At 35.5% G+C, this 27165-nt stretch overlaps 1 protein-coding gene across 2 annotated transcripts in view; it reads right to left on the reverse strand.

Moving 5' to 3' along the window:
• Positions 1-10032: 10032 nt before the first annotated feature.
• The window catches only part of LOC113231147 (guanine nucleotide exchange factor subunit Rich), a 60578-nt gene continuing 43445 nt past the window's right edge, over positions 10033-27165 (reverse strand). Inside the window, exons 15-26 of one of the 2 annotated variants that reach the window (XM_026465339.1) lie at positions 26206-26449; positions 25679-25788; positions 24405-24632; positions 23088-23231; positions 20871-20985; positions 19298-19422; positions 18069-18217; positions 17495-17775; positions 16920-17040; positions 15151-15300; positions 11197-11385; positions 10033-10643 (exon numbers count right to left, since the gene is read on the reverse strand). In XM_026465339.1, the coding sequence (XP_026321124.1) occupies positions 10322-10643; positions 11197-11385; positions 15151-15300; positions 16920-17040; positions 17495-17775; positions 18069-18217; positions 19298-19422; positions 20871-20985; positions 23088-23231; positions 24405-24632; positions 25679-25788; positions 26206-26449 (2178 nt within the window). In that variant the 3' untranslated portion in view covers positions 10033-10321. Of the gene's footprint in view, positions 10644-11196; positions 11386-15150; positions 15301-16919; positions 17041-17494; positions 17776-18068; positions 18239-19297; positions 19423-20870; positions 20986-23087; positions 23232-24404; positions 24633-25678; positions 25789-26205; positions 26450-27165 lie in introns of both variants that reach the window. The other variant, XM_026465338.1, reaches the window with a different exon arrangement.

Below are 27165 nucleotides of genomic sequence, written 5' to 3' on the forward strand. Positions count from 1 at the left end.
AGAGAGAATGGCACGACTGGACTACTGTTTTTACCGACGTTTCAAAATTACACGAACATGGCGACTTGGGAGCCACGGTTTGGTTCCCCAAGCTCAATGTCGTACTCAGTTTTAAATCCCCCTATCTGAATTCGGTCTTTTCGGGAGAAGCTATTGCAATACTCGAAGCCATTTTATATATTGAGTCCCATAAAATTAATAAATGTTTGGTTTTCTCAGACTCACTAAGTTGCCTCGAAGACATTATTAAGCTACCGTTTCATTCCAAAGACAACTGCTCTATCACCCTCCAAATTAAGGAAACTCTGTACCGATGTCATTGTGCGGGAATTGAGGTAACTCTGGCCTGGATTCCCGGTCACAGTGGGATTAGTGGCAACGAAGCAGTAAACGCCTTTGCAAAGGATGCGACAAGAATTGGCGTATGCAAATACTGTAAGTGCTTTCCCAGAGATCTGCTCGTCATGACCAAACCCCAAATGCTAGCCTCCTGGTCGGTCCTTTGGCAGGAATCACGACAAACTGTTGGTAGACACTATGGTAACCTCCAACCAAATCTACCCACTAAACCCTGGTTTTTCAAACGTCGCGATTTGCCTAAAAACATCACTTCCACTATTATTCGTTTGCGCTTAGGCCATGTTTGCACCCCTGTATTTTTGCGTAAAATCAGAGTCCGAGATCACTCTTTGTGCGAGTGCGGCCTAGAAGACGGTACCTTGGAACACATTTTTTTCAATTGTCCTAATATTGCTGTTCCACTTTATAACTTACTTTCTCCGAAATTCCCCCGCCCCATTAACATAAATAACCTCTTAACTTTAGTGTTCTCCCCCCATATTGTTACTCTTTGTAAATTTATCCACTTAAATAACATATATTTATAAATGTTGTCTTTTGTTTTACATTCTCAACTGAGTACTCCCGTGGTCCAACTTACCAACACCGGTTAATGTCTTATAAGAACTTAGCGAATTTTTTTTTTGTTTCGTTTTTTTTCTTTCAGCCGTGACATTGGCAAAATCATCATTTCTCATAATGATGGAGCCATAAAAATAAAAAGTGAAGTGATGTATACGAGGGAATCCTTAGTTTGGGTAATTGGTGTGATGATTTGAAGGCATTTATATATATACATTATCATTATTTATTATTTAAGTGTATAGTATAGGTACAGGGAGTCATTGGGAATTTACGCTTCGCAATGTGGAAAAGATTACACAAAACACATACTTCAATACAAAATTTGATTTATTTACTTATTAGTCTAATAACGTAATAACGCCAAATTGACAACATAATTATATACATATACATTTATTATAAACAGTAAAAAAACATAAATTGCTGAAAATTATTAATTTAGTCATGAGTTCATAGAATAATAGGAATATTTTTCAGTCAGAATTTAACAAAAAAAAAATTTTAGTGGTCTATTAATTATGAGATAAGTATAAAGGGTGAAACTAAAATGTTTGACCATATTTCAACTAGCAACTATGAGCTACGACAACAAACAACTTTAATACATTTTACTTTTGTTCATGTTACTTTTCTCTTTAACATGTCCAAAGGATTGTACAACATTTCGCATGAAGAATCAAGGTTTTTTCCAAGAATTTAAAATTGTTATTTGTTGTTATCATAAGTTACCAGATGAAAAATGCTCGGACCATGTTTACACTCTGTTAACACAATTCCTACCTTACAACAGTAATGGACGTTACGTACAATACTGACAAAAAACAATTATTAATTTTTTACACAAATTAACTTTTAATTTAAGTACAAAGTCAAGAGCACGTCATGCTTGACACTTAAGATTTAAACTCAACTCCATGCCACTTACGACAAGAACGGTCCGAAGTACAAAGTGTCAAGCTTGACGTGCTCTTGACTGTATATAACGCTTTGAGTTTCTTAATTATTTGTTACGTTTTCAGCTTATGGCTCAATAAATAAATAATATTATTGTGTATTGAGCTATTTAAATAAGTGTTTTTCATCAAAATTGTAAGTTACTTCCATCCATGTTAAAAGGGACAAATTATCCAAATAACAGTAAATAAATAAGTACCGCCATAACCCAATACTGACTGGTCTAACACATAAATAAAAACAATTTAAGAAAATCGTCTATCAAAATTAGCATTAACGATATTAATTGACGTCTTTATTTTTTATCAACCTTTATTGAGGAATGTTCGAATATTATTACATTTTTTTTCACCAATCGTCTTGGGAATGTTCTTTTTAGTAAACATTTTTATGCTTGGTCAAAGAGATTTTTTTACATTAGCGACTCTCTATGACCAAGCATTATTAAAAGGGAACATAATTATAAATTACTATCATTTAATTTTACATTGCAAAAAAAACAGATGTAGAAGTGCGAAAATATATGTTTTGTTAACTTATTTATTTTATGATTACGATAAGTATTTTGTACTAATTCCAATCACAGAGTACAGAGTGTTACAAAATTGTTCATAATCCACGAATGTTAATGAATCTTTGTTGAAAAAAATCTTTGTTGCCCATTAAAAATTACAATGCCAGCTCAGAAAACTATAACAATAATGTACAATATTACTGCTTAGTAGCAATTTCTCTCAGGCAATCTTTGGGTAGAAAATTCGGTGACGAAAATATTTACCAAAGGTAGAATTTAAATTTGTACCTACGACTGTTAAAAACGTCGTGTAAACTTTATGCCCAAATTAATGAAAAGTTTGAAATAATCTTAGCAATGAGTGTATAAATGACAATGCCAGGAACGCCACACACTATCTTATACAATTATATTATCAACTACCCTCCATTTCATATGAGAAATACTGTAACAATAATATAGCTAAGAACAGGCGTTTGCCGTCTTTTCGATCAAAACAAGGAAAAGTACTCATATATAAAAAGGCTGTATGGTACATCTTTGCCTACCCAAACAAATGATTGTTCCGAAAGGCAAATTGTAATGGACAAAGTGTCGACTTTTCTGCGTTACTTTTAGATTTCTGATTTACGATAACAGTTTTACCTCTCAGGAACTTCCGTTTCCGTACAGGAATTTTGAAAATACCTGCAGTTGCAAAACATAACTTCAGAATGTTCCATGAAGTTGAAAATATTTTCTTTACAACATAAAAGTTTCTAAGTTAAAGTCCTCTTTGAACATTACATACTAATTTTAGTTGTGGTATTGTCTTTTTAGCATTGAAAAAAAAAACTGATTGGGTTTGACATCCAAAAAGTCCTAAAATTTTATCTTGAATGTTTTTTATTTATTTATTTCATTACCTCAGTATGTTTACGAAGTTATTTAGAGAAGAGAGGACACACATCTCACGTTCGTGATCTCAAAAAAATTACTTCGATAATGTTGGTGCTGTTCAAAAACTTGTTTTTAATCTGCAATATGGCAAAGTTTGGCTTAGCAGCCTTTTCGTTACCCTTTACAAAACGTATCTAAATAGATACGCTGTACATAAGTCTCGAAATGCATCTGTTTTTGTAACACTCTGTATTTTATTGTTTTTACATGAAGGTATGTAGTTCATTGAACCTGGCACCTTTATGGCGAGAAATATTTTTTTAATTCAAAGTGTGGTGATTTTTTGAAATTTTATTTACAAAATTTAAAATACAAAATAATTTATCGAGTTGCAAATGAGATTATTTATTGAGCAACATAAACATTTCATAGTAATCGCTCTGAGCAAATTACAAATTAATTAAAATATTTGAATAAATTAAAATATCATAATATATTTTTTAATCGTTATTGATAATCGTGTTTATTATTGCTTCAATTGCTTCACGTATTTTTTCTAAATTTTCATACACAATTTTTTTTTAAATATTAATTTTGGTAAAAATATTACGAAACGTTTACAAAGTTGAAATGCGTCTAATATTATACTAGAATATTCATACGAAATGTAAATTTTAATTAACAATTTAACAGAACCGCCGTAACTAATCGGACAAAGATAAGACATTCATAAGACAATTCATTTGAGGTAGTGGCCAGATATACAATAAGGCGGTTTCCTAACTTTTACTCCGCCTTTGTACAAGCCTTAGATCTATAGTCAGTAAAACTGTGATGAAGTTCGAATATTGTTTCATAAGAATGAATATAGGCTGCTCGAAAATACCACAGAGCCTATCTGACTGAAATAAATAGTCATCACAATTTATATAGCCGCGGTAAGGAATAAAAGCGTATTTTAGTATTCAAACTGTACATAGCATAATGAGGTACTATTTACGATACGGTAGCTGCCGACACTGCGCGGAAATTCTCCTAATGACACGCGACCTGTTATTTGGTTCGTATCTAGTTTGTACGTTACACCGTTGACATAACCACCACATTATACTAAAGTTTCGATTACATTCCCTTCCACGGTAAAGTAAAATGAGTTTTACGAGAAAGGCTTTTCCATAGTAAATCACGAGACAAATTCAGAATTTGTTGCCAACATTTTCTAAGTTTGCTCTTACAGTTGGTTGCGTACTTACTACTAACTAAGCTTAACTCAGCTCGCGGCGTGACCTGCGCTTTATGGTTTACCGTATCAATAGCCTGACAATATGACAAACCGCCTCCTCACTAACGCAAGATTTAAGATCTGGCAGCTTTCAAAAGCGAACTTGCTCGACTTAACATTTAAAAAAAAAGTAAAGTAGGAAGCCAACGCGCCACTTCATAGGTGCTCATTGTCACCCATGGACATTTGCAACATCAGATGAGCTGCCTATGCGTTGCAAGCGTTTGAGAGCCCTATTATCACGCTTTTTGAAGAACTCCATGTCGTAGCGCAAAGGAGTACTTCAGGAGGAAAATCCTTCCACATATCGCAGGTTCGAGGAAGGAACGAACATAATGCCAACGTGGTTTTACAATGCCAGGCATCTATGATGCGGGGACGCGCTCTACTCCTTTGGTGGAAGCTACATCGAATGTGTACATTTTTTATACATATATGAAGTCATTGATTAAACGAGGTCCACACGAGCTAGAGCCAATACATGAAGGACTAAACCGAAAATATATTGCCTTGAAAATTTAGTTATGACAGTTCTTCAAGAGAGGGCATAATGCATTTTTTTCATGACTCAGCCTAGGTTCTCAAAAGAAGTGTCAAAAGTTCACTTCTAATTTTGCTAAGAATAAACTATTTTCTATAATATCGTAGAGGAAGACTTATTTCATTTATGAACTCTAATTCTGATGCCCGTATGTTTAGAAAATAAATTGTTTCACTAAATTTCTAAATTTTCTAGTAAGTACTAAATTAATATACTAAGTTACATCACTATGTTATATGTGGCGCAAATTAAACTAACTGAACTATAGGTGAAAGAGATAACAATAATTCTAGACCAATCTGTGCTGAATTACATTTCATATTATGAAAAACAAAATGTATGTACAATCCAAATCCAGTTACAGTCCAAATGTTTTTCCTTATTTGGTGAATGATGTTAAATATATTAAGCCATAACCGTTGTCATGTTGTAAGGTTAATGTTAGTAATCATACTTAAGAATATACAGAGTGACCCTAAAATATACATATAGGATACAGTCAAGAAAATATCAAACTTCACATTTCTGACTTTGGACCATCTTATAGTAAGCGGCATACAGGGCTGGATAGTACAAGTTTCAACTACTTGTAATTGAAATACGGTTTTGATATTTTGATTACTACCTAATTTAATTACTATCTAAAACGTATTTCGTAATTGATATTTCAAATACATTCGTGTTGTCCGGTGAGTGGTAATTATTGTAATTTGTTTTTGATATGAATGAGGTCGTTATACCGTATTTTATATTTTCAATACACCTCCTGAAAGTATTCTGTAATGTATATTTTAATTAAAAAGATAACACGTATTTGAGCAGCCCTGGCGGCATAGAGTTAAATATAAATTTATTATATTCGTGGGTACAGGCACGGGTTTCCTCTCAGGCGAGGGAGACCCGCGCCCAACAGTGGAACGTATACATGGGTTAATGATGATTTTGGTAGGTGGAATTTACTGTTTAAAAATCTAGAAAGTGTATAGGAGTCACCTTGTATACTCAATAAAACTATATAAAATCGGATACATCAGCCTGTCGGAAATAAAACATCTCTAGTGATGATTTTCAATGTTAACAAAACACAGTTACTTGTCTAACACATCGAGTATATAACCATATACTCGATGGTCTATCAGCTGATTGTTAAACCTAAAAACGTAGTAATTTACACTGTGTTACACTTACAATGTGTCACTACATTAATGTTTTAATTGTATTTTCTTTTCCTTGATAGATATGAATGAAACTGTATATCTGGAATATTTTAACAGGAACTTTTAAATCAGTTTGTTTATAAGAAACTTGCGCCACATTCCATTTAACTAATCTAAGACGTTTATTGATATTAAAATCGGATTAACTATAATACTATGGTGATGAGGACTAGAAGGTGATAGAATGATTAATAACAATTTATTAAAACATTATTTTAAATTATTTTTGCTAGCACCGTGTATATGTATGTATATATACCTATATATCTGTTTGTCGTCAGTGCAATTTTAAGGCACGGCACCCATTGGCGAACGGCATGGCAAGGGATCCTTCGCCATTCCTACATGCAAACGCACACTGCGGTGTCCTTAGGCATACCGAAGCTTACCATCGCGACATTGTGCTCGCGCCCTGTCTCTGTTCTAATCAGTCGTAACGCTGCAAGCTGGTTTTAATACCAGTATAATTAAAAATGGTAATCTTGCTGAAGAAGAAGAAGAAGAAGAGATCTTGCCGAGTCATTCCGGAGACTTCCGGTTCGGTATCCTTAAGCTTACCGCATATTTGTTTTTGTAACTTAGGCCATTATAATGGAAATTTCAACTATAATACTATAGTATTAAGGTGTATTACTATTCGCCACCAAACATTCCCTCCTGCCGTGCCGTCCCGTCAGTGGGCACCGGGGCTTAAACTGATGAAAATTGTCTATTGAGTAAGTTATTAACAAATGAGACTAGTTGCCGAAATACAGATTATCGTAAACATTTTTTTTGCATTGAATATAATGACGTTCTACCGTGATATTTATAATTTTTTTTTTGAGTAATGTAATTCCACTAGTTTCATGCAAATATCGGTATTTGCATGGACTCGGGTCCAGATCAAAAGAATTTTCATTTATGTTGTTTGATCTTTTTATCATAAATAATGACATACTTCGTCGGTATTATTTTAAGGCAAAATGTAATGAAGTAAATATCTTTTTATTTTATTTATTTTTATGACAATCCACTTTTGGAGTATGGTCATATGTGGTTTTGTTATACCAAGGGTACGAATATGAAATAGTTAAAACATATCTTTCGGTGTTCCGTTCTTACTGTACATGTAAAAAACATGTTTATATTTTTACCTTTACTAAAGCTTTAATTTCATAAGCGGCCTAGATTAATTAAGTGACAAGCGTAAATACAAAATAATAATATACTACATATGCATAGTTATTATTTGCACTATAATTTCATATAGAATACTTAACGAAAAACCTAGTCAATGTCAATAAATAATCAGTGTTGACTTGTCGGTTACTTGTTCCGTATTTGAACAGTTATTTCAAATATTAATTAGGATTTCATTATTTTGTTTTCAAGTTAAAACTAGGGGCGTTTAAATCACATATAAGTAACTTATATGCTAGTTGCACTATAATTGCACAGTGAAAACAGTAGCAAGTACGTATATACCGCAATTTATCACCTTAAAATTCTTGGACAGTGTAAACGTGGCTTATAGCTCAATTTACATTGTTGCGGTACGGAATGAAAGCTACTTTATGTAGGCATAAATAGAACTTTATGTCATTTGAGATATGACTCAAAGAGTAGGTTGTGCGCTACCGTGTCGTACCTAGTTTGTACGTTATACAATTGACACATAAAGCTCATCACGTTATGTACAATTTCGTTACAAAAATTCAATTCCATTCCGTTCCGCAACAATGTAAATTAAGCCTAAGGGTTCTTGTTCATTTAAAATCAAGTGTCAAGAGTGATAAATCTGAACGGGTGTGATAGAGACAACATATTGATTTTTTAGACCTTAATAGAGATATTAAGATATTACTTAACCCTTTCATGGACAGTACTTAAATTTTGTCAGTACGAAATTGATACTTCTCTATGGAATAGCAGTAGGCGGCAACTACACAGAAAGCACTTGGAAATCGCACTGTAAGGCCCATAGTTAGTTTTTTGATATCCATATAGCGAAACGATGTATCTCGTACCCTATAAACGGCGTTACTGTCCACGAAAGGGCAAGGTCAACTGTCTTTATTAATAAATATCACTTGAATGCAGATGAATAGTCTATTAATGCAGGAGACCTTCAATTACATCTTAGCTGATACGCATTTAATATCGATGTTAGAGCATTTACGCACTCCAATTCGTATTCGTCCCGAATTCGAGTCTATAGAAATCTAGAAAAATCAGACCCACTTCGGACGTAGCTTGTGCACTAAGACCGATTTGAATCCCAAAACACGAATATCGCTTATACATCTAGAGATAAAATGATCCATGTAACATATCAGACCGTCATTTCTGATTCGGAACTGACACGAATGGGATGTAGTGCACAAACGCTTTTAGGGGCTTGTAGGGTGATTCTCAGGCTACTTTTCTTAACCTAATTTCGGTGGCAATTTTCACTATTCAAATATTCTTGAATATTATCACAGATAAATATAATAATATACTAGAAATAATATCATGAAGTATTATTTAATATTCGAGTGTAGTAACCTGAAATGTTGTTTAATAATTCAAGATAATATACTCGAATACTGAAATAATGAAAATTGCCACCAAAATTAGGTAGAGAACTAACTTGACCTTGATTTGGGGAACTAACTTGAAAATTACCCAATACGGGTTTTAAATTAGTATAATACAAATGTTTTTTTCTTGATATTCTCATAAAATAAACAGTAATTATCGAGTTCTTAGGTTTTTGCGATTACATATACAAAATGAAACTATTTTTTCCATTGTAAATTTATGTCAGCCGTGATCACGGGACCTGACCCTCTCTCTCTCACTCTCTTTCTCCATCCGAAACAATCACTGTCAAATAAATAATACTCGACCAAATTAGAAGGACGCATAATACGAATGAAGCTTCATACTTGATTTAATTTGGTCGAGTATTACTTATTTGACAAAAATTGTTTCGGCCGGATGTCGGACGGAAAGCTAGAGTAGACCCCATTGACGCGATGTGAAAGTTCATAAAATTACTGAATGAAACCAATAACTATTATATTCTCGTCGTTATATTCGTCCGGCCGGATTTGAACCGACGTCTTCTAGCATCGGAACGAACCAGCGGACCTTACGAATTTATCTATTTTCTCTTCCTAGTAACAGTTATTGAATATCAATTCAATAAAAATTTAAATACAATGAATAGCGACATCTCTAGCCGGAGCTGGTAGCTGTAAAGGTATGTATCTGGGTGCCGAAATATCATAGATTTGTCATAGATGGCGCTACGACTAAAGTAGTTGAAAAAACCAAATACAACGATACGACGCAAGCACATAGAAAAATTCGTGAGGTCCGCTGGTTCTTTCCATGGCTTAGTGGGTATAGCGTCTGGCACGGTATGCTAAATGACGTTGGTTCGAATTCGGCCGGATCGAAAGAATTTTTTCTGAGCGTTCGATCTTTGTATTAATAATTATAACAAAGTAGTGGAGTAATTTCACATAAAAATAAATGAATATCAATTGAATTAAAATTTAAATATCATGTATTAATAAAAATAATCATATTATTCCCAATAAGATTCATTCAGTATTTTTTTTATCTTCAAATTTTGAGTTACGACAGTATTTGGATCCATGTGCGAAATATACGCGATTTAGATCCGAAAATAGTTTTATTTCGTATCCACCGAAGTAAGTTCAAACCAGTTAAAGAAGTTTCCTTGCAGCAAGCATTAGAGAAAAGATGGAGATACCAAGTGTACCGAATTTAATCTTAAAAGTTGTTTGGTCGATTCAGCTAACCAAAGCAATAACCAATTAAAAAGAGCCCTCATTGAATGTAGCTATTAAGATACTCATGTCACCATAAAACTAAAGAAAAATGATCATTTACCTTTTTAGGCACCATGGGTTAAAATTAACTTTATAATACATTAAACAAATTATCCATGACCTGTCATATGTCATACGATAGCCTAAGTCCTACGAACTGTGCTAAAAAGGACCTTATTGAAATTACATTAAGATACAACCAGAAGACACGTCGTCTCTAACCGGAGGTGGTGCCCTAGTTGGACTAACAACAGCAGTACTTACAGTTTCCTGAACTGTTTTTGGTGAGTCCTTTCTTACTTGTTTGGTGACTTCTTGAACCTTTTGCGGTGGGGGGAACTTCTCCGTAGGAGTCGTCGGTTTGGAGTCAAGGTTCAATGAACTTGTGCTCGATGTTCTTACTCTGGGGTTGACCATGGACATTCGTCGTTCGCGCGTGTTGATGATCGATGTCAAGAAGGGTATCTGGTTGCTTATGGCCAACATAAATGGTCTGTAGCCGAGGCTGTTGAAGGAAATACATGTTTGTTAAAATACTGCCCAGTTTAGTGTGAACCCGAGCCAAAAATCTGTCATTTTTGTGGTAACTAAGTAAAGCAGTCACCACATTTTATACAAAATTAAAATGTTGCGATTAAACAATAGCTATAATAAATTACTCATAGAGCACCACAACAGCTGCGCGCCCTTAATGACTCCTTTGTTTTTTATCGATAATGGGCTTGCGCACGCGTCGCGTACGCTTAAAACTAAGCAAGTGGGAGAGAGATCGCAATAATGCAGTCCTGCTCAGATTATTTACGGCCAAGTCTACAGCGAGTAAATACTTTACACGTCAGTGAGACCGATGGTGTTACTAACAATTTTGGACAGGAACGTCCTATCCACCATTTATTTAAAAAAAAAATATACAAGAAAAAATTATGAATAGCAGAATAAGGAAAAGCCCAAAGTGTACGCAGATCATGAAGCTAAAAAAAAATTCCTAATTGGTTCCCCCGCAAATGTAACCAGAGACGTTGCCGGTGATATTGGTCGATGACGTTAGTACATCTCACCATTCGGCGTCGGTCCAAGCGCAGATGTCCTGCAGCGCGGCCCTGAGGCGCTTGACGGCCGGCAGGCTGACGTCTTGCGCGCGCGCCGCGTTGGTCGTGCGCAGCACCGCCAGCGCGTCGCGCAGCACCACGGCCAGCACCAGCGCCCACTCCACGCAGCTCGCCTCGTTCATCAGTTGTAGGAAGTAGCTGTCGAAGAGACGTACACCGACCGTCTTTTGATAACACGTCATATATTAACTTAAAAAAAAACCGATCTCAAATTTTGGTGGAATTACATCTATTTGCCAAATTTTATTGAAATTGGTTGGCGGAATAAACCGAATTAATACTCTAATTTGAATTCAATTCAATTCAAATTGTTTATTTCAGACCATGTCCATAGATGTTAGTTACAAATGTACCTAAATGAAAATTATTATAATATACAATTGAATCACATCCACGAAAATCAATGAAATAAATTAAATCAAATTATCAATCATATCAAATTATAAATTAAATTAAATTGAAACATTTACATTATATTATAAATCGGACCTCTGGAACCCATATAAACTCGGTTCCAGTGCTTCCACGTGTCGCAAACAGGGTACGCCCAAATCAACCGTACGAGGCTGTTGGAACTGTCACGCACGCGACGCATCAGGAAGGCAGTTCTCTTGCGTATTATCGCACAAAAGCTGCCAATATGCGCCTCCGCGAACATGCCTGATCAGAAGCATGGCAGTTCCAACAACATCCTAAATACATTGTTATATTGAACACGCAGAGCATTGGCCGCCTTTTTAGTGTAGCGTGCAAAGCTGCGGGATAACATACTACAACGTACGGTCAATGCCCTGCGCTCTCTCCCTATGTCTACATCATCACAGAGGTTCTCGGTGACCCAGTGATCAAGGTACTTAAATCGTGTCACTCGTATGAGAGGAGCTCCACACAGATGCACTGTTGGGGTTGATATGAGGGTTTTGTTACCAGCCTTAAATACTAACATCTCACTTTTATTAGTATTGTAACTTAAGCCATGTGTCACCGCGTAATCCTCACAAATTTTTAACAGCCTAACGAACGCACTGATCGAAGAGCACAGCAGCATTATATCATCCGCGTAACTTATGTTACAGTCATTGACTGTAGTGGCACCGATTGAACATCCAATACCCGTTCTGCTGAGTCCCACGATCAGCTCGTCCATGTACAAATTGAATAACGTAGGCGAGCTAAGTCCTCCCTGTCTCACCCCACACTCCAATTTGTAAATGTCCGAGAGCGCACCTGCCCATCTCACTTGATTGGTTTGATTGGCCACCTTTAATGGTGTAATAATGGGTTTTCTTCATATTTGAATGGGATCACTAATGAGGTGATCCTTTCCAACAAAAAAAATTCACCAAAATCGGTTCATAAATATCGGAGTAATCGCGTAATATGCACATAAAAACCGTCGAATTGAGAATCTCCTCCTTTTTTAAAGTCAGTTAAAAGAGGATACAATGTCTTATTTCATCTCCAGTACATGGAATCAGAAACTTCACAAGATCTTTAATGTGAAAAGTGTAAATATAAGGAGCGCAGAGAGGTCCACAGTTTCTACCTAGCCTAGTGAGAAGCAGGCGTGATTGTATGCACGAGTTTCTTTTGTGTATGTGTGTGTTTAAAATTGCTTTTATCTATTTATTATTGGACATAAATGTCCTTAGTTATAGCATGGAGCAACAACTCAAGAGTACTGCTAATCTCCATGTTACAGATCGTAATTCTGGAAACGGTCAACATTCCGTCTAATATGTAGATAGGGCTGGCCAATAGCTTGGAAGTAGTTTATATTGTATAAATGGTCGTGGATATAAATTAATTCCTATTTAATATGAAATATCGACACCAGAAATATCAATTAACGTAAGGGACATTTTGTCGAAAATGAGTTACATATATCATTGGATTCGGTAGTTCCCGCTCTTTCGATTGGTATTATTAAAATTTAGGAATGCCCAGTGGTTTAAATTATAGCATGTCCCTTACATTAAAAATCACAAAAAAAATTGTTTAGTTGTGCCTTACGTTACTAATATTTTATGTGTAACCCGTCGAGCACAGTGTACGCAGGAAGAGAAATAGAAAATTATACGTAATTCTGTTGTAAAGGATAATTTACAGTAGAATTACTTATAATCTTCTTGCGGCTCTTTATCAAGAGAATGCAATTTATTCGTGTTTCAATAGAAATCGATTATTTTGTAAAGTAATATTATAACAGTTGGATAGAATTCGTTAAAGTCTAATGTAATACGTAATTAACCTCAAAAACTACAAAAAGGCGAATAAACATTTTTTTAGCTATTTCTCCAAATGCTGTTTTTGATAATAGTGTTTTAATTTTTAAGTTAGTACATTTTTATAATTATTAATACACAGATCGAACACTAAGAAAGTATTCCTTTTTGGAGTTAGACAATGCAAAGATTTTTTCATATGCAGACGACACAGCTGTAGTCTTCTCCGGATATTCCTGGGATGCAGTCAAATTAAGCGTTGAGCAAGGTATGGTCCAAATAAACAAATGGCTAATAAACAATCTTCTGACATTAAATACCAATAAAACAAACTATATATGTTATACTATGAATGAACGTACTCAACCTGGTAAAGACTTCAACATTAAAATTCATTTATGCGGGGATATTAACAATACAATCTGTGACTGTCCAAAGCTAGACAAAGTGAAAAGTACGAAATATTTGGGTATTGTGGTAGATCAGAGATTATCATGGCATTCCCACCTTGAACTGGTTACTGACAGAGTCAGGAAGTTAACTTGGGTGTTTAGAACTCTGAGATACATTGCTCCTAGGAAAGAGTCTAGAAATAATTTTTCCACGAGTAATTTTTTAAACGTGATTTATGTCGCCTTGGTGCAATCAATTCTGGTGTACTGTATCCCCATTTGGGGTGCGGCGTCAAAGACTAAATTCCTAGAGTTGGAACGAGCACAACGGTCACTAATTAAAGTTATGTACTTTAAAACGATTAGACATTCTACTGAAGACCTTTATCACTTGAGCAGTCTCCTCTCGGTTAGAAAATTGTACGTGCTGTTAATCATTATGAAAAAACATAAGATTGTACCATTTGACGCAAATGTGGACAATAAAAGGAGGAAAGATAAGGTAGCTTTGGTTCCCAACTGTAAAACCGTATTTGCTAGTAAGCAATACACTAGATGCTCGGCCTATCTATATAATAAAGTAAACACAGAACTACAGATTTATAAAAAAACAATTTATGAGTGCAAATGCTTGCTAGTGAAATGGTTGAAAACCCTTAGTTATGAGAATGTTGAGATATTTTTGCAATAACGTAAAGTCTAATAGGTACAACAACCACAAACTCTTTCTTTAATCTACACCTTACAATTACAAATAATACAATTCTAATCACAGTAAAATTTATACTAATTGAATATTCGCCGCATTTATTTGTATATATAACACGGAAGAAATACTGTATATTAAATTTGACTCAATGTGTATATATTTATATGTCTGTATATGTTTCGTATTTATGTAATATATATTTACTTTAAAGACATCAACCTACTCTGTATAAATATGTAACCCAACCACTGTTTCAAAATAATAAAACTAATATAAATGCTCTAATTACCTGTACTATACAATTTAGAAATTTGTAAATTAGATGTAGTAAACAGATATGGATATAGAAGAGCGGAGTCTCCTAACACAGGCATTGCTATGCTTAAAAGGAGATTCCAGTCACTAATACTGTAAATCTAAACTTGAATTGAAATAAATGATTATTATTATTATTATTATTATTCCTTCGATTCTGGATTCGAACCAGTGCCTTCAAGCAATCCGTGCCAGACACTCCCCGAACTGTACAGAACAGTTTGACACGGTACTGAAAGCTCATAGTTAGCAGCGAACGTACCGCAGCTGCACATGCGCAGTGTGCGAGCCCCTCTCGGCCTGGTGGTGGTGGAGCCGTTCCATAAGCGCGGCGTAGCGGCGTTCCTCCCCCGCGCCCCCGCCGTCCCACGCCACGGCACCGCCCTCGGCCACGCTGCTTTCGCCCAGTGAGCTGTTCAACAAACAATATTCCACTTGAGCAGCGGTAGATGGGCCTGAGTTACTCATTGTTGGGCCTGCTCCATAATTGTCATCACGTACAGTTTACTTCATTAATTACAACTTTTTTTATGATTACAAGTGACGGGACGAATAAGTCGTGCGCCTGCTGGTAAGCGACACGCGTGTCCATACTAGTCGCAGTGCCATGTAGAGTTTTATATCGCAAAGATTTGAGGGACACTGTCACTGCGCCTGTCACCCTGAGACATAAGTTGACTAGTCCCATGTGCCTGTAATTGCACTAGTACACTTATCCTTCCAAACCGGAACGCAATAACGCTCACATTGCTGCTCGGCGACAGAAACATTCACAAGGAGCTCTACTGCTACATATACTTCGAAGACGTGACAAGTTCTCAGCCCGCGACGGAGTAGTGCGATAGGCTACGGCATACATCTCTTAAAATGGCACCTGTGTAGTAACTGTGCTGGTGAAACTTCAGGCACATGGGATTTATTAACTTTGTGTCGCAGAGTAACAGGTACAGTGGTAGTACCCCTCATATCTTTGCTATTTAAATCACTGCAAGTCTTATAGGTAGGCTGTTCGATTATGGCCAGGCGCCCGACTTGTTCATTTCATAAACATAATAGTATAACATAACCATAACAAAAAATATGTTGCTATAAACACATAAAAACTAAATAATATCCGCACGAAGCAAAACATCCCATTTACAATATTTACAGTGCTTTCCCTCCTTGTCACAAAGCCGGCTTTAATTCCATTCGAAACCAAATATTGTTGTAAGTCAAAATTTGTGGAATTGAGAAAACACGATTTAAAATATAAAAAAATACTGTACGGATCTTAAAGCGAGTAATGTGATTATTTTTATTTACACATAATGCTTATTTAACCATTTATAAACGAGAATATATATTTTCACCTCACTGGCTCGGAAAGGCTTTCTTTCTCATTAGAAATCTGCGGGCAAAAGCGTTTTTTCTACGCTTGGAAAAGGTTTTTGAAATTCGAACTTGACGTTGGATTGTGATGTGAACTGTTTCCTTCGATAAAGAAAAAAACATAATGACACGTTTGTCGTACATTATTTATGTAATATAAACTTAGACTATTTTTTCATCCTCTAAGAATATAAATCTGTTGATATATTTTATTGTTATGGTTGTTGACATTAAATTGATAACGATAATTAATTTTGTTCCTTAAAACTGATTTGTTATAGTTCAACTGTTTTTCTTTCATCTACCACTTTTCTCGTAACGGTGAGTTGAAAAGTTATGTGTTTCGCTCGGCAGCAAAGTTGTTTTGCGTCTCGTGGCTTGAAACCCTCGCTGCGCTCAGGATTCTATTTTTCTGAGAACTCTTCGCTTGCTCAGGTTTCAAAACAAGCACTCACGTTCAACAACAACTTTGCAGCCATGCATAAACAAATAACTATTATTGATATCTTTCAATTTTTTTTTACTTTCAAATAGTGTTTGCTCATTTTCACAATTTTGACTTACGACAGTATTTGATTCGGGCTCATTCACACACGAGCTTGTCTTTCTATAGGACATAGTATAGCATAGCTTGTGTTAACTCAAATAAGAGCATCTCACCTAACAGGTCTTGGCGACATTGGAGCACCAGCAGTCATTGGTAGTGCAGCACGTAGAGGCAGACTCATGTACCCACTGTCCCCACACAAGCTGTCCGATTCCGCTGATGGTGTGTAGGAGCCTTTAAAAAACATTACAGGATCTTTTTCGAATCACGAACTTTTTGCGGTAGGCCAATAGAGTAGATTAGTTTATTCTCTATAAAAAAATAGTCTCTATAATAAGTGCTATTGAGTTCAATCTCATGTTACACTCAGGCAGTAATAGGGTGTGAGAGTTTGGATGTGAGAGTGGCAGCATCAATCGAGGCGATCGCTACACACGGCGTGTCGCTTACTGCGCGCCACAAATACATATAAGCTCGGTACCTCTCTGTCGCGCATCGTGATGTCTCGCTTCAACGCGTCGACTCCACGTAACTACCACTAGTTCAGGCGTTTAATTTTTGTATATAGTTAGGTTAACTTTGAATTAAAACGCATTCCAATCCTGGCCTTCGAGTTTTACTCATTTCACCAAGGAATAAGGAACTACCTCTCCGCTAGGAAAACTCTACAACTTACTTCGGTACTTACTAGTAACAGTGCTGCCCTTTCTTTGCATACACGGCTCGGACACTTTCACAACAGGATAAGGCCATTGGAAATCTTCGTGTAACCTCTTCACACACATCACTGCACTGTCAATTCTTGCCGCTCGCTCTCTTTCTCCTGCTAACCAAGCTACGAGGTGTAAATCTAATGCGCACGCCATTTTGCCCAGTGAATGTAGTCGCGCTGTTGACAATAGATGGCGCGCGTGTCTTTGGATCATCATATCGATGAAGAACTCTTCGGCTGTGCCGCTGTAGGAGTCTCTGCAAAGTGGTTGATTTATTTTAAAAGCATGTTTGAAATTGCGAGAGGCTTTCAATTAATTTTAAAAAAGACTATCTTTGTCAGTTGTATTTATGGGAAATGATTTACTATATTGATTTGTTATATCATACCTGGGGCGCGAGCTGAAAAAAGTTTTACTATCTTAGATGAAAAGTACTTTACTTATTCGACGCTCAGTTAAAGAATAATGAAGGCCGAATATTGCAAATTGGTCCAATTAAACGCTCGATTAAACGAATGTCCACCTAGTAACTAAGGTTGATTCTTATACCTCTCGGAGCGCGCGGGCACAGACTTCTTGCGTTTGACGGCGGCGGTAGCGCGCGCGGGCGGCTGCGGCGCTGGGGCCGGCGGCGGGGGCGGAGCTGGTTCGCTGGGAGATACCGTGGTGCTGAAGCTGCGCCCGCGCCCGCCCGCCAGCTGCGCCGACAACACGCAACTCTTCAATCGATTATGTATGTATCGTACAGTATATGATGTACATTATAGTCCATTTCACATAGTATGGGTACGGTGATGTTTGAGATTTGAAGTTTCTAGAGATGTAGTGATGTGAAACGAACGAAAAAATATCGATTTAAATATCTTGTCGAAATAATTTGTAACGAAGAGAGAATAGTTTTAGAGAGTATAGTTTAAGAACTAATAATAAATAAAATAATAAGGATATAATTATTATGTTATTCAATTACTAAATAACTCTATGAGGTGCGCAGGAACCGCATGTTACGACTGGCGAAATGGCGGCAAATAAAAACTTTTCTCTAGTATGTCACGCAACAGTACATTTTGTTAAATTCATAGACAAGCTAGGGTCGGCCCCATATATTATGCTATTATTATTATTATTATACATATTGTTCGATATCAAGTAACGTGTGAAATTTAAAAATACAACTCTAACAAATATTATTTGTTTTTATTATAAATTTACTAGTTCTTTTTATAAGCTGGTTGAGTGATTATGAATGAATGAAGTATTCTTTATTGCACATTAAAATTACAATGACAACACAGGACAGTAATGTAAGTACCATAGAGTAAGCCAATGTACAACAGGTGGCCTTATTGCTAAGTAGCAATTTTTTTCAGGCAACCTTAGGATAGAAATTAAAGAGTTGATGAAATAAATCAACTCTGATTTGCATAATTGTATATACAAAAAAACTATTTAAAAATAAATATTAAAACTTTTGTATTATTTATTATATTAACATATATTTTTTATACTAATAAATAGAACTTATGAAAGTTTACTACAAAAATAAGGTAACAGATAAAGGTGGACAACATTCTTTACCAAAACGTGTCGCGTAAATGGAAGAGAATGAAATTACAGGCGCATGGGACTTGTCATCTTGTCTCAGCATGACGGGCAGTGGCAGTGCCCTTCAGATCTTTGTGATTTAAAATTGGCACTGACAGACGAGTCACTTACCACCGCACGGTGGCACGACTTGTTCGTTCTGTCACTTGTATAAAAAAAAAATTAAAACGAACCTGCATATTTCCCAATATGACGGACAGGTCTTCAGCGTTGGGGCTGACTGTCTGCGACTGGACAATCTGTCCGTATTTCGCTTGCACGTTCACAGAGTTGCGCGGGGAATCCACGTCGTTAGGATCTATGATGAAAACAATATAATAGACAAAATTAAATAGGCAATAACTCTTTTAAATGTTACGTATTTTTTTTTTAGAAAAGTGTTTATTTCCCGAATACAACATTAATAGCTCGAATATTCGACCAATATTGTAGATGATGATTTTTTTTAATGCAGCTGCCTCAATAATAAAACCTTCCTGTGTCCGATAGCAAAATCTGATAAATTATTAAAAGTCATGGAACAGAAGTTGTTGTTTATGATGTTAGTTATATAGTCTTGAGCGGTCGTCAGTATTTTACAAACAACCCTGTACATATCGCACTGTTGATACAATAGTACTCAAAAAGTGTATTTTTTTGAAATTGATGAAAAACGGATTTCTTAATTACTTTGAAAGGTCATTAAAATTTATGTTTGGGTTTAAATTTAGCACAATTTCCTACTTGGCAGATATATTTAAATTAAATAAAAGGGAAAATAATTTCATATTTTTTAATAAGGACTGTTTTGGCCTGAACTAGTTCACATACGGTTTTTCTCATTTTGAGTTAAGTAGATATCTTATAATATTCCAACGAAAGTTTTATTGACTAGTTGGGAATCAAATTTGACCTTCAGCAATGATATAATCTTGAATTTCACAAATTTTGAGTTACAACATTATTGTAATAGTATTGCGATATTAGTTTTATTTTGTATGTTTTTGTTTATTCATTTCTTTAAAAACTTTACATCTCTAATTCCGTCACTTATTATAGAGCGTGGGTGTCCCATGTATATATACCAAATACACAATTTTATTAAGAGCCTACACTACCTCAGCTCGAATTAAAATTATTCTCGTACTAATACGGTCTGTTTCAGAATTATTTTTTTTTACAAACGAAATTAAAGCATTTGAAAAATGTATATCGTATAGTATACGTGATCTATATAGTTCAGTTGATGTCAACTGGACTACAGAACATGTATACTATAGTATATAAAATTTATTTTACATATAGTTTACGTGTTCATTTATTTTATATAAAAAAGAAATCATAGGTACATGTATGTTTAGTACCGAGTACAGCAGTTTTCTTGTAAAATTTCGAGGTACGTTTGTGTTTTTTTAAATCCCGAAAATTTTTAGGTATCGTGTTTTCACACCGTATAGTAATCACCGTATAAATTTTACCATATATTTACACATTTATACATTATTTTATACATTAGGTAAAGAGTGACGACGGAACAAAATAAAGTTAGAATGACGAGGCAAGGGAATTAAAGAACGATTCAAAATTTGAAAATAAGTGGCCAGGAACCAGAGAAAAGATAATATAGGATAATAAGGTAGTCAGACGATGGAGAAGGACGCAAACACTTACACTGTTCTGCGGAATCAACCAAAGCCATTTGAAGTAGTATAGACTCTTAATTACAACATATACAAGCTTACTGTGAACCACCAATGAATGTCTTACCTATTGCTCTAAGGAACCGTACTAAATCTCTGGCAAGATCCCATCTCTCTTCCTGAAGTGCTGTGTCCAGAAGTTGCGTCGCTAGCTGCCTACTTACTGTAGAACTCTCTAGGTTCTGGATAGTTACAGCAACGTATTAAAATTATTTCAAATTACATTATTGTATTAATGATTTAAATGAAGCAACTAAAGTAGAAAAAAAGCAAACATAGTTCAATGGTTTTTACAGAAGCTGCGAAAAGTAAATTAAAAATTAGCTTATTTAAATTATGACTATTACTATTAAGATATTTACTAAACTATCGTAAACTTTTGTGCAAATAATTACTCTTTTATAAAAAATATTTACAGAACTTTTGAGGTCTTTATATAATTTTTTTTATACAAAGACCTCAAAAGTTCGTGGAATTATAATAATAACGCACACACTCAACATAGCCCCGCGCTAGGGAATTCCTGTGTCGCGGGTCCCATGGTCACACAACCACAAATTACACCCAAACTCACGAGAGAAATAAATGTAGGCCATACAAATATTTCTCCCGGCCCGGGAATCGTTAACCCTTCAAATCGTTAAATCGGTAACCGTTCGGCCACAGAGGCAGTTAAAAATTATATCTAATTGGCAGGTTTTATTGAAATCGATTACCAGAAATCGCGCAAAACCGGATTCATTCCCTACGTTTGCCACCCTTAGAGGTGGAATATTTTTTTTTTTTCAAATTTAAATGGGGCCAATATTGAGGTACCCTCTTTCCAACAAAAAATGAATCGTCAAAATACGTCACATACACACAAATAAATACAGTCCAATTGAGAACCTCTCCTTTTCTCAAGTCGGTTATAAATAAGAAAATATCCGAATGATATAGTAATATCCACTTGCATTAAACTTAAGTACGTCTTAAACCAATGATTACTTTGATAAGGCACTCTTATGACAATGTATAGATAAAGAGGTCCCGGGTTCGATTACCGAGCTTTTTTGTATTGGTCTGTTTCTCTGTTCCGCATAGTGCCCTTAGTTTCGTTGCTTTAGTACTCATAGTACAGGGAGTTCTCTAGTTTGAGACAGGCGATTAATATTTTGGATAGATATATAAATGTAATACTAACTAATGAAAGTACCTGCCAAAGCTGAAATGAAAAGCAAATCACATGCAGTTTAAGTTTACAAGATAAACGAGATCAATCTCAGCGGCTGCCGTTTTTTATGCAACTCCTACAACTCCTCACAAAATTTGCTGTATTGATATCTAATTGGTATAATAAAGCCACATTTAAACATACGTCAAAAGTGCTTTTATGACATGGAAGTCGTAAATTAATACCAGAGATAGAATATATAATACTACACTAGTGCAGATACACAATCTCATACAAAGAAATGTCACACTCGTAACTCCACTTATGCGGACGCTTATTTTGAATCCTCACGCTGATCAATAATAGATGGTACTAAGTACACCCGCCATGCGATTGTAGTAATATTCGGAAATGCCAACAGATGGCAGCTATTACATTTTAGTCAAAGTTATTGCTCTCGTTTAGGCGTTGATTGTTATATATAACATATATATACAATAACATATAACAAAAACGCAAATAAACCGAATCCGTACATTCAATAATTTAAAGTAAAAGTCAGTTCTAAAACGTTACTACTTTCGAGAATAAATTTAAAAAAGTGTCATATATACAATTCATTGCAAAATATTGAGAAACCTCCAATATGTTATCTTTTTCAAATTTCACAATTATAAATGAATTTAGATTTTAACATTCCTATAATGTTGTTTAAATAGTTTTGCATTTATTTTTTTATATTTTATACATCTTATTTAGTATTACACCTCAAATTTTCGAGATTTTTTATTTTATCTACGTTTTTAAATATGTACTAAAGTTTATTTGTATGAATTGATATCCCATGATAATACGAACTACACGAAACAAATATGTCCAATTTTATAACTCTCCTATATAAATATAAAATAAATATCCGACTCATTTCGTTCGTGAAATCTTTAAACCTCTCTATTGAAAAGTTCTCATTTTGCGGATGTGGCCTTATTACACCATGTTGTGCGATTTGAGGTTGCAAACTGTAGTTCTTGCTATTACCGTTTATATTCACTGTATTGGCAATTTGTGACAAATCGTAATGTTTTGATAGAAAAATCAAAAGCTTAATATAAATTATTTTACATTACTTACCTGTAAAATAATTAAGTAGGAAGCTGCTGTGTCGAGCATTTTCTTCTGTAAGCATTCTTGGAACAGTTCTTTAGGTTTTCCGGCGGCAGAGAATAAGTACGCCCATAGCGCAATCTCTGTTTTTCTCGCGCATTGTACTACTGTCTGGAAAGAGATGAACAGATTTTGTACACAATGAGTGCCGTGCGGTGCACGCTCAGATTCGGACGTGCTCCACTGCACAATAAGAATTATAATAATTCGCGACCCGCGCGGCAATAGCCGCTGCACGTAATTGACTAGGGGTTCTCAGCAACTCATAGCCAACGAACTGTTGGCGTTTATACAACACGCCATAGATACCATGGACGAAGTCAGCGTCGTGCAGATCTGCAAGTCAAATTTCAAAGATACCAACTCAACACCTGTCGAGGTCGACAGGTGTTGAGTTGGTACTCGCACCACAAATGAGAGAAGACTTTTGGCCGAAGGGTGTCATGTACCGGCGTTTCCGAGGACGGCTACCGGACACCCACGTTGCGTCACACGTCGAAGTACATACGTGTAAATAAATAGTGTTACATGTATATTATCATGTTATATTGTATTTATGATTAGTCCGTAAGGTATTTATTTAATACTTCTGTTATTGTTTTATTATATTATTGTTATATTATATGTATGTTAGTCTGTAAGGTATATATGTATGGGTCCTAGTCCTAGTTGCCTGAAATAAATAAATAAAATAAATTAAAAAAAATAAAGGTTTACTGTACCTTCGCGTGAAAAACGCGCTAACTCGACTTATATGAATATTCGTTTTTAATCATTCTTCATATGTGTTAAATATTGTGATCTTTTTGTCAAATCGCCACTGCTTTTAATCGGAAGATCTTTTTCAGGTATATTAAGTTACCTTTTTCTTGTGTAATGTGATAAAATTTACAGTCATGTATTCAATTTCATATGTCACACTTAACTTTAATTTAAATCGCGTTAAATTCTAGTGTAAAGCAATATAAATTCAATCAAATTATTTAAAACGTTGAGTTTAAAAGTACAAGGCTTTTATTATCATTTCAAAAATTGAGCTCAATAACACTGCCAGATGGTTTTTGTAGCTTTTTTATTTTGTTTTTTGTGTTTCGATGATTTTTGTAATTTAAACAGATCACTACATGTACTTGCACTTACTTTAATATTATTTTAATTTTTTTATTATTTTGCAATTTGCAAATCACCTAACATGCTTGTGGATGCGTTTAAAACCTAATGCATGCGTTTAAAAGTGACAAATTAGCTTTTATTCTTTCCTGTTGAGAATCGTACTTAACTTACTTGCAGATAAACCGGGAACTCGTGAACGAATTCGATAATACTGGGCAGTTGCGCGTCCGGTATAGGTTCTTTACTTGTCGCTTCTTCTTCCAGAACTTCGTGCAGTAGCAATTCTAACGAGTGTGGGAAGTAGGGCAGTTGCGAGCACGATCGTGCGATTTCCCACGCGTGGTACCCGAGGTTGCGTCGCAAAAGCTGCCTTAGAATTTGATGGAGGTATACTTGACTCTGTAAAAGAAAACTCCGATTTATTCAACCATTTCACATATTATTGTTACTAAAATTGAACAAAGAAAGGAAAATTCCTTCGATCCGGCTGGAGTCGAACCAGCGACTTCGCCATACTGGGACTATCGCTCTCTCAACTCAGCTACGGCAAGGAATATGGTAGTAAAAATATTTCACATAAAAAAAAGGATTTAATGGTTCCTAAGACACTTTCCTGGTATCTTCTATCTATCTAGCAAGGACTAATTATAGATATAACCTAACCTCCGGTTAAAAACCGACCTCAAAAGTTATTCATCCCCTAGTTTACTACCTATAGGGGTGGAATATTTTCTTCAAATTTAAATGGGACCACTTATGAGGTACCCTCTTTCCAACAAAAAATCATCATTATCGGTTCACAAATGGCGGAGTTATCGCGTAACATACATACAAAAAATATATGCAGACAAATTTAGAACCTCCTCCTTTTTTTGAAGTCGGTTAAAAATAGTTTTCTATGTAGAGCTAGTAAGGGTTTGTATAGTGTGCTGAGCAATCATGACCTGGATGTTGATATATTCAATTGTAAGCTCACGGACATTTTGTTTAATTTTATTGAATAGTTTGTGACTGTTGGCGCAGATATTGGGTTGTTATATTTATGTATGATCATGTTGCTCGTGTTTGATAGGTGGAAACCTGTAATTGGCTTTATGTTTCTTTTCCTATTTTTATTAAATGTTTCAAGCTGCCGGTTTACCATGAATAAATAAAATCTTCTCTGATTTCGAATTTTCCCATTCTGTCCCATTAAAAAACACACTGAATATATCATTACATTAGACTACATCTTACTCATGTTTTAATCTGTAGTCGTATTGAGTTGATGGACCTATACAGACACCATACCTCTTCCATGGATCGAGTAAGAACCGAATCTCCCCAGGAGCGGCTTGATGAAAGGTTTCTTATAAATCCGTCAACGCTAAGCGTAAGTTTCGATTTTTTGTATTATTCAATAAAACAAACACTTCGCATATTTTGTTATGTGAAGCCTAACTTACCGTCTTGTTAACAACACAGAAGGGCAGTGAAAACATCGAGCTGGAGTCAGAAGCGTATAGCGTCGTATCGTTTTCAGCCCCCAGAAGAATGGCGTCATCAAACAATATTGCTGTGAAAAATTATTGTTATATTCAAGTATTCGGTAAAATATACCTTTTCCCCTTCTATTTCCCCAGCTAATGATCACAAACTGAAGAAGATATCGCCAGAAATTTACTCAATCCGCTTTATTGTAGTATAATAATAATAATAAAGCAAGTAGTGTAACTCTATACAAACATAGCAGCGCGGTTTGACAAACTACTGAACAAAAACAATGGAGCCATTATAAAGATTTTTTGATTCTTCTTTTTTTTTGCTTGTTGTCCAATCATTTTAAATCTCATTTTACTCTAACTTGCTCTTAGCTACACAATTTTATTTTATAATTATAACGCCAAACAAAACTTCAAAAGATATATCTAAACGTAAATTAAAATATTTTCCTTTAAAATTACCCAATAGTACATAAGTAGAAACAACTTACTCAATGGATAAATATTAAGATGAAACGGCAACATGATTCGCTTAGCCATGAAAGTATGTCTTGACGTGTCTGGGTGTCGTGATGCATCTCTAGGCAATAGTGGCAACCATACTCTGGCACCTAAGCTCCCACACCACAGCCATAGAGCTCTGGAGAGTTGTGTTTGTGATGGCGACGAGTTGCCGCATGACCAGACGCTTTCCACACACGACGCGAGGACTGTTGCTGGCAGACAACTGTAAGCCTGTTAACGAAATGGATTCATGAGTTCAGATGTTTCTTTGATTTAAATTCAGAATAGGCAGTGGCTTCTCTGTCTATTGAATTACAGCTTATAGGTTCACCAGCTCTCTGAAAAGCGAGGTGATTATGGATAATCGATATAATACATAACTATTATTAAAACATAATTATTAGTAGCAGCGCTGCTTGTGTAAGAGTTCGTCCAGGTAAGTATTGCCTTACCTATTTCTACCCCCAAGCAGTAATGTTAGCATTATTGCTCCGGTTTTGAAGAGTAAGGGTGCTGGTGAAATTACAGGCATATGGGACTAGTCAACTTATCTCTCAGGGTGACGGGCGCAGTGGCAGTGCCCCTCAGATCTTTGTGATTTAATGCTCTTTATGGCACTGTAACTGTTATGGACAGGTGTGTGCTTACCACCAGGCACTCGACTTGTTCGTCCCGTCACTTGATATTATATAAAAAAATCTCAAATACTATAATCTAAATTCACGAGGGGACCAACCCGCATGACGTACTATTGCTTTCCTGTACGTCTGGCGTAACCTGGGCAACAATACGCGAATACCTTACGCCGATTGACAAATCCTTTCACCAAAATGGCAAGCATTACAGTGTAGGCCATCGATACGGCAAGAAGATTCTAAATGAAGGCATATAAAACAAGGCTGCTCTTTAAGCTCAGGCCACACAGAGGCAGGACAGCAGGAGAAGCG

Source organism: Hyposmocoma kahamanoa, unplaced genomic scaffold, assembly GCF_003589595.1.
Source record: "Hyposmocoma kahamanoa isolate Upper Pololo Valley unplaced genomic scaffold, ASM358959v1 64, whole genome shotgun sequence".
Classification (NCBI taxonomy): Eukaryota; Metazoa; Arthropoda; class Insecta; order Lepidoptera; family Cosmopterigidae; genus Hyposmocoma; species Hyposmocoma kahamanoa.